Source organism: Vicia villosa, linkage group LG5 (genome assembly GCF_029867415.1).
Source record: "Vicia villosa cultivar HV-30 ecotype Madison, WI linkage group LG5, Vvil1.0, whole genome shotgun sequence".
Taxonomy (NCBI): domain Eukaryota; kingdom Viridiplantae; phylum Streptophyta; class Magnoliopsida; order Fabales; family Fabaceae; genus Vicia; species Vicia villosa.
In genome coordinates, this window is record NC_081184.1 from 173,964,129 (window position 1) to 173,981,501 (window position 17,373).

The 17,373-nt window shown below is 35.6% G+C and overlaps 1 protein-coding gene across 1 annotated transcript; it reads right to left on the reverse strand.

The window, feature by feature from the left end:
* Positions 1-15,820: 15,820 nt before the first annotated feature.
* Positions 15,821-17,104, reverse strand: LOC131606068 (uncharacterized). The gene has a single exon (XM_058878352.1). It carries the CDS (start codon positions 17,102-17,104, stop codon positions 15,821-15,823), a length of 1,284 nt encoding a protein of 427 aa, XP_058734335.1.
* Positions 17,105-17,373: the final 269 nt, after the last annotated feature.

Sequence of the window (17,373 nt, forward strand, 5' to 3'; positions counted from 1 at the left end):
GACATTGTATTGATGTAATGCACGTGGAGAAAAATGTGTGTGATAGTGTAATTGGAACACTTCTCAACATTCAAGGTAAGACAAAGGATGGTTTAAACTCTCGTTTAGATATGGTTAATATGAAAATAAGAGAAGAGTTAGCTCCAGAACCAAGAGGTACCAAAATGTATTTACCACCGGCATGCCATACATTGTCAAAAGAAGAGAAAATAAGATTTTGTGAGTGTCTACAAGGTGTGAAAGTGCCCAATGGCTACTCCTCAAATGTCAAAAGTCTGGTGTCAATACAAGATCTCAAACTAATTGGCTTGAAATCTCATGATTGTCACATTTTGATGCAACAACTACTACCTGTGGCTATTCGTGGCATCTTACCCAAAAATGTCCGACATGCCATAACTAGATTGTGCTTTTTCTTTAATGATATATGCAACAAAGTGATTGACCCTGATAAATTGGATGAGATGGAAAATGAGTCTATTGTTATTTTGTGTCAGTTGGAGATGTTTTTTCCTCCTTCATTTTTTGACATCATGGTTCACTTAATAGTCCATCTAGTTAGAGAGATTAAAGTGTGTGGCCCTGTTTATTTAAGATGGATGTATCCTTTTGAACGGTACATGAAGATATTGAAAAGCTATGTGAAGAATCATTATCGTCCGGAGGCATCTATTGTTGAAAGGTACATCACAGAAGAAGCCATTGAGTTTTGTACAGAGTATTTGTCACATGCAAAACCTGTAGGATTACCTAAGTCTCGTCACGACGGAAGATGTGATGGTAAGGGTACACATCTAAAGGTTAAGCATATGGGTGAAGGGGAAGTTTTTAAAGCACATTTGTATATATTAAATAACACTGATGAGGTTCAACCATACTTGAGTACACATAAAACCATTGTCAAAGCCAAAAACCCTCGAATGTCAGAAAAATGGGTGTTGAAAGAGCATAACAATACATTCTCAAAATGGTTTAAAACCAAGATTATGAATGACAATAATGCTTCGGATACATTAAAGTTTTTAGCTTATGAGCCTAGCTTTAATGTCTTATGTTGGGGTGGATACGATATAAATAAATTTTCTTTTTCTACAAAATCGCAGGATGATAAGAGTACCATGCAAAATAGTGGGGTAATGATAATGGCTTCCTCAATGCACTTCTCTAGTTCAAAGGATAAAAATCCCATCTTGGCATCCATAGCCTATTTTGGTGTTATAGAAGAGATATGGGAGCTAAATTATGTGAAGTTTAAAGTTCCTATTTTCAAATGTAAGTGGGTTAATAGTAACAATGGCGTACAAACTGATGAATTAGGATTTACATTGGTGGACTTGGATAAGGTAGGATATAAGGAAGAACCTTTCATCATGGCAGCTCAAGCAATCCAAGTGTTTTATGTAAAGGATCCCTCAAACAATAGGTGGTCTGTTGTCCTCCAAAGAAACACAAATGATGATTCAACTCTAGACGTTGATCACAATACTTCTTTTTCAACACGAAGGCCTTCTTTTAATGATGAAAATGAAGTTGATGATGTTTATGCCACTCGTAATGATCATCAAGAAGGGGTTTTAGAATAAAACAGTGAAGATTACTTTGTTCTTGTGCTGTAGCTGAGTTGTACTCTGAAAATTACAGTATATATATAGCTCAGTTTTGATCTGAAAATTACAGTATATATATAGCTGAGTTATTGTTATAATTGAAAATTACAGTATATATATAGCTCAGTTTTGATGCCAATGTCAATAATCTTGTTCAGTTTTGTTGAAGATATTGCTGATTTTGATCTTGTTGATATAAATGCACTACAATATACTCTTGCAGCTTTTTTGTTGTTGTTGTTGTTAAACTGAGCTGCTGTACTGTATAGAAAATTGAGTGATTCATAAGGTTTTACATATAGGAATGCTTTAGTTACATATAGGAATTCTGTAACGATTTGAATGTGAGAGTCAGTATTCAAATGCTTCCAATTTGTTGGTTTTCTATAAGGATTTATGTTGAGTTAATGAAAAATGCCCTGTTGATATTCAAATACATAGCTGCTGTACTGTAAATGCAGAGTTATGAGAATCTGTTTTGACATTTTCTTTCTTTCTTGAATCTGTTTTTCTATCTAAACAGGCATTATGGTTAAACCATCCCGCTCTTCTCCAAGAATAAAGAAGACTCAAGGTATGACAGGCCATACAAAGATCTTTGTGATATTCAATATATATATATATATGTGTGTTTAATTTCCTTGTGCTTTTTTGTTGTTGTTGTTGTTAAACTGAGCTGCTGTACTGTATAGAAAATTGAGTGATTCATAAGGTTTTACATATAGGAATGCTTTAGTTACATATAGGAATTCTGTAACGATTTGAATGTGAGAGTCAGTATTCAAATGCTTCCAATTTGTATTCCAATTTGTTGGTTTTCTATAAGGATTTATGCTGAGTTAATGAAAAATGACCTGTTGATATTCAAATACATAGCTGATGTACTTTAAATGCAGAGTTATGAGAATCTGTTTTGACATTTTCTTTCTTTCTTGAATCTGTTTTTCTATCCACACAGACATCGTGGCTAAACCATCCCGCTCTTCTCCAAGAATAAAGAAGACTCAAGGTGTGACGTCATTGCTACGTTTCGTTGCCAAACTTCGTGATGGTGAGAAATATGCAATTGATTTTGATCGGGATACTTTCCAACCTATTGGTCAGTATGCTGCGAAGTTCAAGAGTTATTTGTCATTCGTTGCACGTAGCAAGGTTAATATAAATGAAGAGAAATGGAAAAACCTACCCGAAAACTTGAAGATAGCAATATGGAATGATATCACGGTATGTAATTGTAATTAATTCTTAATAATTTATTATCTATAATTGTTTCAATTACTAACACTTCTAATGCTTTGTAGGATAAGTTCACTTGCCCCCCCGATGATGAAGATAATAAGAAATTTAAGAAGCATTGGTTTGTATATATGGGGGAACGGATGAAGCAATTTAAGACATTGCTATCTAATGTTTATATATTTGGGGAAGGTGATAAAGATGGCAATACAATGCCATTTGAAAAGTATAAGTTCATCGACCCAGCAGATTGGGAGTCGTTTGTCCAAAATCGAAAAACAAAAGAATTCCAAGTTAGTTAAATTTATAGATTTTTTTTATGTTATCTAAATTAATTTGCTTGTTGACACTTAATTTAATGTGATTTATTTGTAATAGGAGAAAAGGCAAAAAGGAAAGGTTCATGCATCAAAGAAACTCCATCCTCATATTTTGTCTCGGGGTGGTTATGAGAAGCTTAAGGAAAAGATAATGGAAGAGAGGAGTAAAAAAATCATTGAAGAAGCCAATGGTGATGAAAATTTAATGAATGATCCTCCAAAACTAGAACGACATGAGGTGTGGTTGATGGCTCGGCAGAGGCCATCTGGAGATTTTACATCCGAGGCAACAAATTTAGTAGCTTCCATGGTTGTAAGTATTAAAAAGTTCTTTCTAAATTTCAATTTCAAGTATTAAAAAGTTCTTTCTAAATTTCAATTTCATTTATAACTTAATATTCATTTTATATCATGTGTATGGATTTTGACATTTTAGGGTGATTTAGTGGAAAAGAGTACGCAAGGCGATATTCAATTTGAAGAACGAGAAGACATATTAACTATTGCACTTGGGTCAAGTGAACGTCCCGGTCGGATCCGCACTGCTCCTAGGGGTGTGGGCTTTAAGAAGTACTTTGGAAAAAGTTCAAACTCCAACTTAAAAGCTGTCACACAAGATGACCTCCAAGCCTTAGTGCAAAAGCTAAATGATGATTATCAAGATAGATTACAGAAAGAGCTCCAAAAACAAAGAATAGAGCTCCAAAAACACATGAAAATTGAGATGGATGATGAGAGAGCTAAGCTCCAAAAAGAAATGAAACTCCTTCAAGAGATGCAATTAGAACTCCGCCCTAAGAGTACTAAAGAGGTACCTCGTGTTTTCTGCGTTTTATCTTAAGTGCTTCAGACTTTTAGTGAAATTTTTCTACTCAGTTTTTTGGTCCTTTGCATGTGTGTTTGTTAGTTGTGTGTGCATTAAAATCTGTGAGATCTGTGAGTATGAGTTGTTAATCTGTGAGTATGGTATTTCTTTGTGGTATATCTCATATTCTCAGTGTGTTAAATAGTATATCCATGGTTAGGTCTTTGGGATAATGTACAGTATGAAGGTGTTTCTGGGCTGTGAATTGATTCATGATACTTTATCTTGAATTGATTCATGATGTTGAAATTTGAACGGACTATCTGAGTTCTGAGATGTAAAAATGTAGCAAATAAGTGATTATCTAACTAGAAAAATCTGAGTTCTGAGATGTATTATTGTAGCAAATAAGTGATTATCTAACTAGAAAATTCACAGTTGAACCTTTTATTGGTAGCAGTAGTTTCAGAAGTATTATTGAACTAGTTGGTAACACGGTGGGAACTTCTAGTATTAATTAAGTGAGTATTAGTGACATGGCAGTACAAGGTTGAGATTGTTAACTGTTTCCTGATTATATGGAGTTGATGTTGATTGAGGGGTATTTTAAGAATTGAGAAACTAGTTTGAGTAGCTTCCTATATGAGCCTAGTTCTGTGGCAGATTTGAGGTACTGTCCCTATCTGCAATTCCTTCATTAATCATCAATAATATACAATCTCTTGATCATTTATGTTTTTTTTTTGTCATGGTCTCTGCACACTGTAGAATTAGATTGTGATACAGATTCTCATTCATTCATTCAAAAACCTGATGAATGATGCAGATATAGATGGCATCTTAATTAGGACTTGTGTGGTTGATACATGAATAAATAAATGCATGTGTACTGTCATTACCAACTATGCTCATCCAAGTTTCGGCACATTAATCTTTTTATTCTTCATTCATAAATAATGCTTAGGTCTGATCTTTGATTGAAGTATCCATGGTTGCCACTGCTAGTGTTCCATATTACAATTTCTCTGTTTATTTTTCATGCAAATTTATATGATTCTGAGTTTGAGCCAGCTAGGGGCACTAAACGCTATTGTTCATGGCAATAGTTTCAGTGTTCTTTATCATTGCTGACTTGAAAATGTTAAGAGCAGGTGTCTTAGTTAAAAATACACACACACAGATTTATTTCATTTAGTTTAAGGAAATTTATTTGGAGTAATTAAGTAACTAAATATTATCTTAGTAACAGTATAGTAACCAAGTATGTTACTATACTTGGTTAGTTGTGTGCTTAACATTGTGTGCTCTTGCTCTAAACTACTGCTTCTTATTATAAATCTCTTCTGAAACAGGAAGGTGAAGCTGAATGCAAGGCCGAAGAAGAGATAAAAAACAGCACTGTTTCTGAAGATTACCTTAAAAAGATTGAAGATTTCAAGGAAGTTTCCATATCACTAGACTTGGTTCATGAAACAAGTGAATTATCAGTTTATATTGATAGGCGAGACCTTGATGAATTAATTTCTGGTGTTAAATGGATCTCCACATCTATCTTGTCTCTATGGTGCTCATAAGTATCGTATTCTATTTTTAATCATTTTTTTCTATGTATCATTTATAAATTAACATTTGTTTCAACATTTCAGATATCTACATGGCATTTGTATCTCTAAGAATGTCAGTGAACTATTTGGATTTCTTGATCCAAATAGGACACTAATTACCACTAGAGATCCCAATGCTATTAAATCTTACATACAAGATAGGTTGGATGGCGAGTCAAAAAAATGTTACTTAGGACCATTGTTAAATAAGTAAGTACATGTTTCCTTCAAGGTTTTGTGATTTTTTTAATGTTATTTTTTGTAATATTTGAATTTTAATGATTCTAACACTTGTTTTGAAACTACAGCAATCACTGGCAATTGTATGTTATTTGTAATATCTTTTGGTTTTGTTCATTAAACACAAAACCCAAGAAACGTATTAAGAACATACTTGAGGGGTAAGAAACATATAAATCAAGAGACATTATTTATACTTCATTTTTGTATCGTTTAACTTTATATTTATAAGTTATTTATGCTGCAATTTCTTTTATCAGAGCTGTAACAGGATATCAGTTATTAAGAGGTTTTGAGAATAAAAAGCCTAATTGGAAGATTGTCAAGGTAATTGCTTGATATTGTTGATATTATGAGAATGAATTCGTAATGATATGCTTCATTATAATTATATTTCAGTATTAATATGCTTTGTATCTTATATGTAGACACATCATCAAAACAATGGATGGGCATGTGGATATTATGTAATGAAGAACATGTTTGATATTGTTGATACTTCCATTGTTGAAAGATTCGATGAGGTAGTATAATTTAAAATATTTTCGTCTTGCATGTATTTATTGAAAAACATGTAAATTATTGTTTTGATATTGTTAATTTATTATATGTTGAACTTGTAGATATTTACAGACACGTCACCATATGAAAAAGAGACAATCGACCATATTCGGCAACTTTGGGCTCAAGTATTTTTGCAAATGGTTGAAAATCAAAAGGTTGAGGATCAAAAGGTTGAGGAGCAAAATCTACCGGATCAAATGCAAATGGTTGAAGAGGATAAGGAGATAGAAATGTTGCCAAAACAAAAGCCAAAGAAGAAGAAGAAAACTTATATATGAAGAAAGTGTTATGACTTAGTTAAAATATAATTTTTATGTACTTGAAATATTATGACTATATATGATTTTGTATACTTTTTGGTTAATATTAAAAATATTTTGACTTAGTTAAAATATGATTTTTATAAGTATGATTTTATAGTATTTGCAATATTATGACTGAAAAATAAAATATAATTAAATGGTGTTTATGAAATAGGGTGTAAATAGATATAATTGCTCATTCATAAATGGCGTATTTACACCCGATTTTTACCAAAATAGGGGGTAATTAAAACACAATTAAGCCGAATTACACCCGATTTTTATTAAAATAGGGTGTACTTAAAACATAATTAAGCCCAATTACACCCGATTTTTATTAAAATAGGGGGTAATTAAAACATGATTAAGCCCAATTACACCCGATTTTTATTAAAATAGGGTGTGATTAAAACGTAATTAAGCCCATTTACGCCCTATTTTTATTAAAATAGGGTGTAATTAAAACGTAATTACGCCCATTTACACCCGATTTTTATTAAAACAGGGTGTAATTAAAAACGTAATTACGCCCAATTACACCCGATTTTTATTAAAAAAGGGTGTAATTAAAAACGTAATTACGCCCAATTACACCCGATTTTTGTTAAACATAACGGGTGTAAATTCGTTAGACATTTCTCACCCTGTGGATATACACCCGATTTTTATTAAAAATAATGGGTGTAAATTTAATAAAAAACGGGTGTAAATTAACATTTTTGTACTAGTGTATCCTCCAAAGCTTGTTATTGGTGGGAAATTGTATCACTTTAACAGATTGCTAACATTGCATTCAACCTTTTCCCATTGTTATTGGATAAGTCTTTGTCCTATGACTAAGACTGCATGAATATTTTTATTATAATCACAATAGTGAACTACATGATTATCATCACTTAAACGAATGACTCCGAAGAAAACAAATTAACATGTATATAAATATTTATATAATAAATTTTAGGAAATATATGAATAGGAAATTGTGGTCAAATTCTTGGCACGTAGATTCATACTAATATACAAAATGTATACATGAATTATATGAACACAAAAATGAACAAAAGTACACTACACACCAACCATATATCTGTAATTGCCTTATTTGGGATGAAGATTGTGTCTTTATGTGAGTGTAGTGTGTCCATGACCATGTATGTAGCTTTATGACGGTCACCTAATATATAATTACATGTTAGGTTTTGGTTTAGATGATTAGAGCAAAATGGTAACATAATAAAAACCCTAAAAAAGCTTCACGAGTCTTATAGTGTGTTTTAGGAAGATTAAATATATGGTTGACCTACATAGAAAGCTCAGTTGAGATGATCCAATAACAATAAGATTTCCCCCATAACATGATTTGATGAGATTAGTGGAAGAAATTATACGTATGATCAAAATCAATGAGTGTGAGCCAACTGTGAGGTGATAACAATAAGCCATTATCCAATTGTTAGTTAGTTTGATTGATTAATGTCTTAAAAGTAATAGATATGCATGGTCCATTATTAAATATTATTTTTACAAAAATTATTTGTACCTTATAATTTTGATATGGAAAATAATCAAAATATCCAAAACAAAAAATATTTAAATTTAAATTTATTTTAATATACTTAAATATGATTTTTTAAGTCGTCAATTTATAAATATCAATAATTTATTTAGATTAATATATAAATATAAATAAATGATGCCGCCAGAGATTAAAATATAAACCAATAATTTATATTTATATAAGTCAAGTATCATATATCAGTTGAGTTACTTTACCTTATTAAATATAATTTTGTTTAAGTGACAAGTCATAAATCTCTTCGTCCTAAATAAGTATCATCCAAAATAATATAGTCTGAAGATCAATGTTATGAAGACTCTGAAGATCAAGGTTTTAAAGTTCTGAAGACAAGGTTCCGAAGACTCTTATTCAAATTCCGATCCTTCTAAACATGATTCATCAACACGCATTCTGAAGCCTCTGAAGATTAGAAGATAAGATCAAAAAGATTTTATGTGAGGAAATAATACACAATACAAGATCAAGTATTTCTTCCACTATACTAATTTTATGAATGAAGGACGGTACTATTGTACCATTTTGTCTTACACCATTTCAACCTGTTATGCAAGCATTAGCTAGAATTTGGTATTTCTTTTATGCCCTCCAACATATCTTTCCCTTCCTATATAAGGAAGCCCTTGGAAGAATGCATAAAAAGCTTTTGCTGAAAAAATTAATATGAACTTTTGAATGTGAATATTCCATTATCGTGAGAAAAGAAACACGCCAAGAAATAAACTTTTGTTCGTACACTTGCTCTCAATAATTTTTGTGTTAATCTTTGTATTTCATTTGTGTAATCAAATTTTTAAGAAGAAACTGTGTAACACACTTTGTATCTCAACTTTTGAGTTGCATTTGTTTCTTGAGAGGCTAGGGTATAGTCAGAATTCTCAAGAAGACATTGGCAGTAGGTCTTTGTGGTTGTAATCAGTTTGGTTATAGTGGATTGAGTCCTTCTAAGAAGGCGAAATCACCTTGGCGGATGAATTGGAGTAGCTTCGTTAACAGTGAACCAGAATAAAAATATTATGTTCATTATTTTTATTCTTAGTTCCTTTTTGTTTGTTGTCTTGGGTCACAAAAAGTTTTCAACCTCGAAACTTAATTCAAACCCCCATTTCTTGTTTTTCCTTAAACTTCAACCACTTGCTTGAGTCTTCTGGGAGATGAGGCTTGAGATATATTTAACCTGGATGTCGTCATTAGAGTATATCAAAGATGGTCATTAAATCCTAATTCTTCTCCTTTATTCGCAGGAAGAGCTTGAACAAACTATCTTGTGCAACTTTGACCGTTTGAAATACTTGCTTTCTTTGATTTAAGTTGCATCTTCACAAGTTTTCATAAAAGATGAGTTGTCATCATCGAAACAATGATAGACATGTCTTGCTTAGCTTTGATCACTTCTTGATTGAACCTGCAATCACATAGTTCCACAAAAATGACATGCCAAGTCTAAAAAAAATGGATCAACATTAACCTCTATTAGTATGCTCTTAGAAAATTAACCTATGTCAATTGAAAACCCCTAAAAATAGCCTTAATAGTTCAATATTCTCAGTTGATGGGTCAACCAAGATAAGGGTATCATTATCCATATACTAAAGATGTGATACCACCACATTATAGGACATTACTCTAAGCAAGGAAAGGAAAGGATCTAGATGGTCATTTTGTTTCAAACCCCTTTGAATACTAGTTTCTTGAGTTAAAAAATCATTAACCAACGCCACAAGGTTTCCATTAAACACAGAAGCTCTCACCCAAGATCTTCACTTATCAATAAAAGCATATAATCTAGAAACTCATAGCTAAATGAAACACACTCTTTCTCAAAACTGCCTTAAAAATAATGCATGACTTTCTAGGTCTCTTTGTCAAGTCAATCAACTCATTCATAACCACCGTAACACACCATCAACCAAAACTCTTCCTTTGAAGAATGTCGATTGGTTTGTGAAAATAAGTTTATCCATTACCAACTCTAATTTAGTTCGAACACTTTGCCCCCAAATTATATAAAGATCCAACCAGAAAAATATATCTAAAATTACTCAACTAAGAAGGGGACTTACCATTAGGGATCAAAAAATCCAAACTTTTACTGGATTAAGTACATTTATTTAAGTAATATAATACATTTATTGGATAAAAGTTTTAAAAGTCACACTTTTTTAAATGTAAACTAAGAGCATCCACATCCATTATACTCACTTGAGTTCTTTAAATGTGTCCCACTCAATTTTTTATGTTATATGTCATTTATAATTCATTTAAACAACTCAGCTACATTTTTCAAATATTCATGTAACTCATCAAAAACTTTAAAATTGGTCCCACAAAATCATGTAATATACCTCATTTTAATATTATATAATTAAATATAGCACATAATGAATGGAAAGAAGGAAAAGAAACGCTCCTGCAGTAAAAAACGAGCCCAAACTAAAGAACCCATTTTTCACTTAATTATCCATTTGTTTCTGACACAGTGTTTTAGTAAACCGTGTGGAAACGTTAAAAAGCTACCGATATTTATGCTCTAACTAATTCATACTCCATCTCACTCGGTTTTTCTTAGGCTCATTGTCTTCATTAGACCCTGATATTTTCTATCTTGACTTTGGCCAACCATTCAATCAATAAATACATTTGTTTAATATGAGACATTTTTAGTAATTTTATATTTAACCATAATTAATTTTATAAAATAACTTAAGAATGAATGAAATTGAATGAAATTGGATTGATCAAGTCAGTTGATGTAATTAAAGTATTCCAATGTAGGAAATAGTCTGCACTCGTAATGGGACATCGAACTAATCAAAATTTGGTATTTGGTTATTGAAAAAACTGGCAACCTATCAGATTTGAGACCCATTAAGTATTATTAACATTTTCTTTCCATAATATGCACTATTGGAAACTTCATATTACACTTATTTATTAGGACATTGTGCCAATGTTCTTCTACATAGGTCAAATTTTTAATCTATCTTTTCTCGTATAAATTATTATGCTGAACTTAGATTAGCAATAACCTAATTAGCATAATAAAACATCTCATAGAGTCTGAAAACAAACCTTAGACCTACATGAAAAGTACTCTTTACATGAAATTTTGCAACTAACATGATAAGTATGCACTTTTCATAAAATGGAAAACAAAACAAATTTTGTATATGCATTCTCAACCATTCAATATTAGATGTCACATTAATTTAATTAATTAATGCTTACATATATTTTGAAAAAGCAAAGTGTGATTAAGACTTACTAACAATATTTCCGTATTGACTTAAGAGTCTAAATCATGATTTATTGTCTTAATTCATAACTCCCTCACCCTGTCTATATATGTCTCCTCTCTTTTTATTTAGTCTTGGCATTACTTATGTACTGTAGTATGTTTGGAAACATAAGATTCAGTGCACTTTATTGAACCAAATTAAAAGTTAGTTTTTTTTTTTTATGGAAAATACGATTCATTACTAAGAAGAAGAGAACAACAAAGAGGAATGATCCTCCACTACTGGGCATGCTCCCAGCCAAGTTTTTGATCCTACTGATTTTGCTAATTGAGCTAGATCATGGGCAACAGAATTAAACTTCCTAGGAATAAACAGAACATCAGCATTTGTAAAGAACTTTAATAAGTTACGGCAATCATCAGCTACCACACCCAAACCAACATCTTTGGTGACTGCATTGACACAGTCCACCATTGCTTTCGCGTCTGACTGAAAGAGCACATTGCGAAGGTTTAGCTTAATGGCTGTTTCCATGCTCCATCGTAGAGCCATGCATTCTGCTAACCCAGGGCTGGTGCTGAAAGCTTCCTTCTTGCATAGAGACAGCAGCGGCATTTCCTCCTTGTCTAAAATCACACAACCAAAGGTCACCAAGCCATTGTCATCTAAGCCAGCATCTACCTTTACAGTGTGAAAGTCAGCTTCTGATCTCCTTTGGTTGTCCATGTTAACAAGACTCTTGTCCTTAGACCAAGTCTGGTTGTGTTGATTGAGCTCCATGACAGCATCCCAAGCGTCCATAGCCACTTTAACAGGGTCCTCATCCTTCTGTTGATAGAGCTTGAGATTGCGCGCTTTCCATATTTGATGGAGAAGGTAACACGACACCTGCACAAAGAACACGTTTCTATTTGACAGCAATTCCACCAACCAAGCATTAATGTCAACCTCTCCATTGCAGTGGTAGCCTGTAACAGAAGCAAAGAAAGCCCGTCGAGTAAAGTCACATTGAGTGAACAAATGGTTAGCCGATTCGATTCCCTGTTGACACAATCCACAAGTTTCTTCAAGAATCACCCCTCTATGCCTCAATTTCGCTTTGGTAGGAAGAATGTTGTTAGCAAGCCTCCACAAAAAGTGTTTAATTCTGGTATGAATTGGAGCATTCCAGATCTTCTTCCAAAGCTCCTGGGAAGGTGTAGCAGAAGGCCCAGGTGCTTTCGCCGCCTTATCCTGCATGCACAAATGGTATGCTGTTTTCACAGAATATTCTCCCGATTTTTCGTAGTGCCATACTTGTAAGTCTTCAACACGCCTTCTTGAAAGGGGAATTCCCAGTATATGTTTTGCATCGCCTGCCTCAAAAGTATCTTCCACCAAATCAGTCCGCCATATGCTCAGCTCATGATCAATAAAATGGCTCACTCTAACTTCTGGCCCTGAATTCATCATCTGTCCTACTACTTTAAAACCCGTTATCGTAGGAATCAAGTTGTCTTTCTTAGCCACCACCTTGTCTCCATTACCAATACACCACCTTGTGCCACTTAATACTAATTCTCGCGATGACAGAATGCTTCTCCAAGCGTAGCTAGGATTAAATCCTAATTTGCTATCTTGGATGGATCGGTTGGGGTAGTACCTGCTCTTGAAAACTCTTTCAAAAAGGGATCCCTCCTCCTTCATTAATCTCCAGAAATGCTTGCCCAGTAAGCTTTTATTGAACTCGCTGAATCCTCTGAAACCCAGCCCACCAGCTTTCTTTGTTATAGCCATTCTCTCCCATCGCATCCAATGAATTTTACGCTCACCCTCCTTACTTCCCCACCAGAATTTTGACACTATGCTCTCAATCTCGTGACAAACAGCTTCCGGCATTTTGTAGCACCCCATGATGTAGTTTGGGATTGCTTGAGCTACAGCTTTAATGAGGACCTCTTTTCCCGCTTTAGATAAGACTTTTTCCTTCCACCCTTTGACTTTTTTCTGCACTCTATCCACCACTAACTTGAATATATCTTTCTTTGATCTGCCAAAAATAAGCGGTATCCCCAAATACTTCGTATGTCTCTGAACCGTGTTGACTTTCATCATGTTTTGTATGTTGGCTTTATCTGCATTGCTGACATTAGAGCTGAAGGAAGCCTCTGATTTTTCAAAATTAACAATCTGGCCCGAGGCTGTCTGGTATTGATGCAGGATGTCCAGAAGTTTCCTAGCCTCATTGGAATTGGCTCTGGCAAATAGGAGGCTGTCATCTGCAAAGAAAAGGTGAGATATCACCGGAGCACTTCTAGCAACCTTCACTCCATGGATCTGCTTGTCCGCCACTCCTTTCTTGAGCAAACCTGAAAAGACATTAGCACACAGTATGAATAAGTATGGGGAGAGAGGATCTCCTTGTCGGAGACCTCTTCCCGGAATAAAACTCATGGTGGGTTGACCATTGAGGAGGATCTTATAGGACACTGTGGAAACACAATTGGCAATCAGCTTCACGAACTTTTCAGGGAAACCCATTGAGGACAAAACTTTGAAAATAAAATCCCATTCCACTCGATCATACGCCTTAGACATGTCGAGCTTAAGGGCCATGAAACCACGCTTCCCTTTCTTTTTCTTCTTCATCCAGTGGAAGCACTCTAAAGCCACAAGAGCATTGTCGGTAATGAGACGACCTTTAACAAAAGCACTTTGTTCCTCATCGATAATGTCAGGGAGGAAAGACTTAATCCTATTGGCAATAGTTTTTGTAATGATTTTCATGAGAACATTGCAGAGGCTTATTGGTCGGTAATCTTTCGGGCTTTTTGGGTGTTTACACTTGGGGATAAGGGCAATGAAGGTGTTGTTAATGGAGCTGGGATCCATATTGTTATTAAGGACTTCCAAGGCTAAATGGGTGATTTCCGGCCCTACAATATTCCAATACTTTTGGTAGAAAAGAGAAGGGAGGCCATCCGGTCCCGGAGCTTTGAGTGGATGCATTTGAAAGAGTGCTTCCTTGACTTCCTCCCCCGTGAACGTATCCTCGCAGTGTGCTATATGCTCTGGCCTTAATCTATCTTTCACCACCTCCAGAACGTCTTCTTCAATCAGCGGACAAGAAGTTTCAAAAAGTTCAGAGAAGTATGATACAAGGATTCGTTCACAATGGAATTTTCCTCTCCACAACTTCCCATTTTCATCTGTCATCCTGTAGATCTTGTTCGTTCTTCGCCTTTGCTCCGCCTTCCCATGAAAGAATTTCGTGTTCTTGTCACCATGGTTGAGCCAAACCGCCCGACTCCGCTGTCGCCACATCACTTCCTCTGTGTGAAGGAGTTTGTTTCTTTTCTGAACAAGAGCTCTGTTCTCATTAATGGAATCCCGGCTGCTGTCCCACCTTGCTTCCTCGCTAAGCATATCTTCTATTCGTTTCAGCTCCCTTCTAATATTCCCAATTCTGAACTCTTGGAAAGCATCATTCAGCTGCTGCATTGCTTGGATCTTGCCGAAGCCTATGTTTCTTGGATTGTGCCACAGTCTACGCACCATATCTTCGCATCTAGAGTCTCGGCTCCACACCTCTTCAAATCTAAAAAGATGTCTCCTTTTCTTCTTGCTACCTTTGTCATCATCTTCTACAGAATGCTCAGAGCCGCATGGTCTGAACCAAACCTCGACAAGTGAGTGACAGTGATGGGCCCAAAACTAGTTAGGAACTCAGGGGAAACTAAGCATCTGTCCAGCCTACATTGGATGTTCTCACTTCCTTCTCTACCATTCGTCCAAGTGAAAGGATGCCCAGTGAAACCAGCGTCTCGCAATCCGGTTGAATCCAGCGTTGTTCTACCAATCTCCATTTGATTAAAAGACCTACTGTTGCCTCCCTGTTTCTCATGAACGTACAGAGTATCATTAAGATCTCCACAAACCATAATTTTTTCACATCCTCTCCTAACTAACTCCCGAATCAGCTCCCAGGTTCTAACTTTATAATGTTCCTCCGGATGGCCATACACTCCACAAAAAGACCAGTCTTGATTGTCGCAATCCTCGTGAATCACCCCTTCAAAATGATTCCTTGAGTAAGACCTGGTAGTCAAATTTATTCCTTCCTTCCATAAAATTAGAAGTCCCCCAGCCCTTTCCTTTCCAAATCCGTGACAATCCACACCTAAGCTACAAGACAGTTTGCTTTTGAGGCGGATTTCTTGAGTTTCGCTATCTTTCAGACGGGTTTCCATAACAAAGACCACATCAGGGTTCTCAACATTGATGAGCCTAATCAAGGCTCGAACTGCACGGGGGCTCCCCAAACCCCTGCAGTTCCAGCTTAGGATTTTCATTGTTGTAGGCGGTGTTGGCCATCCAACACCACCTCTGGTATTTTTGGAATATCAGTTGTGATCTCGCCTTGACTTTTAAATTTCTTCTCACCACTACCCCTTTCCTCCAAGTTACCTTCCACAATCATCACTTCGACCAGTTGCCGTTTGCCCATTTCAAGTGCCATTTGTTTCTTTGTTGCCTTGGCTCCCACCTTCCTGTTTGGTTGTCTTCTTGTCCATTTCTTTTTCTTTGTAGGGGAAGACGTATGGTTGGCTTTCTTCGCTATATCTTTGTTTGAAATACCAACTGCTCCGAGCGATTCAGCCACTGCTTCAATCTCTAGTCCTGTGCTTCTATTTTCTTGTTCCTTCTCCCTTCCTGTTATGGTTTTTCTCCCCGACACTTGACCTGATTTATTTTGCTCCATCTCGCCTTCTTCCCCTTCCTCCCCTTCCTTCAGTTTACTCTTGTTATCACATCTGCTGTGGCTGGATGAAATGCTGAAGAGGCTTTTACTGCAAGAGCTAGAGTTGGATTCCTTTCTCTTTTGCTCTTCCACTGCTTTAGGTAACGGAGAAGCACGTAACCAGGCACCATAGGATAGTTCTTTTTCTTCCAGGTCTTCATATCCTTCTTCCCCCAAATTTTCTATCTCTTCACAATCCTTGATTTGGTGGCCCAATCTTCCACAGACAAAACAAAAGGTAGGGAGCCTTTCGTATTTGAAGTAGACTCGAAGATTTTTTTCCTTGAATCTTATCACCGTACCACGCTTGAGGGGCTGTTTGAGGTCTATTTTTGCCTTCACTCTGAGGAAGCGACCATTTCTATGGGCTTCGCGCTGATCCATTTCCACATATTCCCCTAAAATGTTACCCATCTTCTTTGCTATTGTCTCAGATCGTAACATAAGTGGGAGTTCGTATATGCGAACCCAGAATTCTCCGTAGTGCATTTTGAGATCGGAAGGTTGTTCCTCTCCTGTGACCCTGTCTAAGACGAGGAGGTACCTGTCAAAGCTCCAAGGTCCATTGCGCAAAACGTTTTCCAGGTCCCTCTTCGTGCTAAATCTGAACAGGAATAAATTGGTGCTCAGCTCTTGTGTTTCAATGGGGTTCCTAAGCTTCCATGCTCCAGTCATTGTAGAGACGAAAGCTTTGGAGTTGAATCTATTTTCCGTCCACAGCTTTCCTGCCAGTGTTCGTTCGAATATGTCACCGCCATGCTCCTCCTCAACATCGACTGTGACTCCTTCTTCTTCCTCCTTGGACAATGGAATGTCTTTCCACCTTTCCATCATAGGCTGTAAGTTCAGGTCGAGACAAAGGGTTGGATGCCGTAGAATTTGTTGTTGTGGAAACGAGCGACAGCCAGTTAGACTGGGTAGAGCGACGGATGCGCCGTCGGGGAAACCCTAGATAAAAAGGGGAAAAGGAACCCTAAAGGAAGGGAAAAAGGCACGAGAAGTTTCTAGTGAGAAGGTAGAGCTTCTCTCTCTAGAAACACGTTAAAAGTTAGTTACTTTAAGAAATAGAAAAGTTTTTTTTTTTTGCAAATAATTATAAA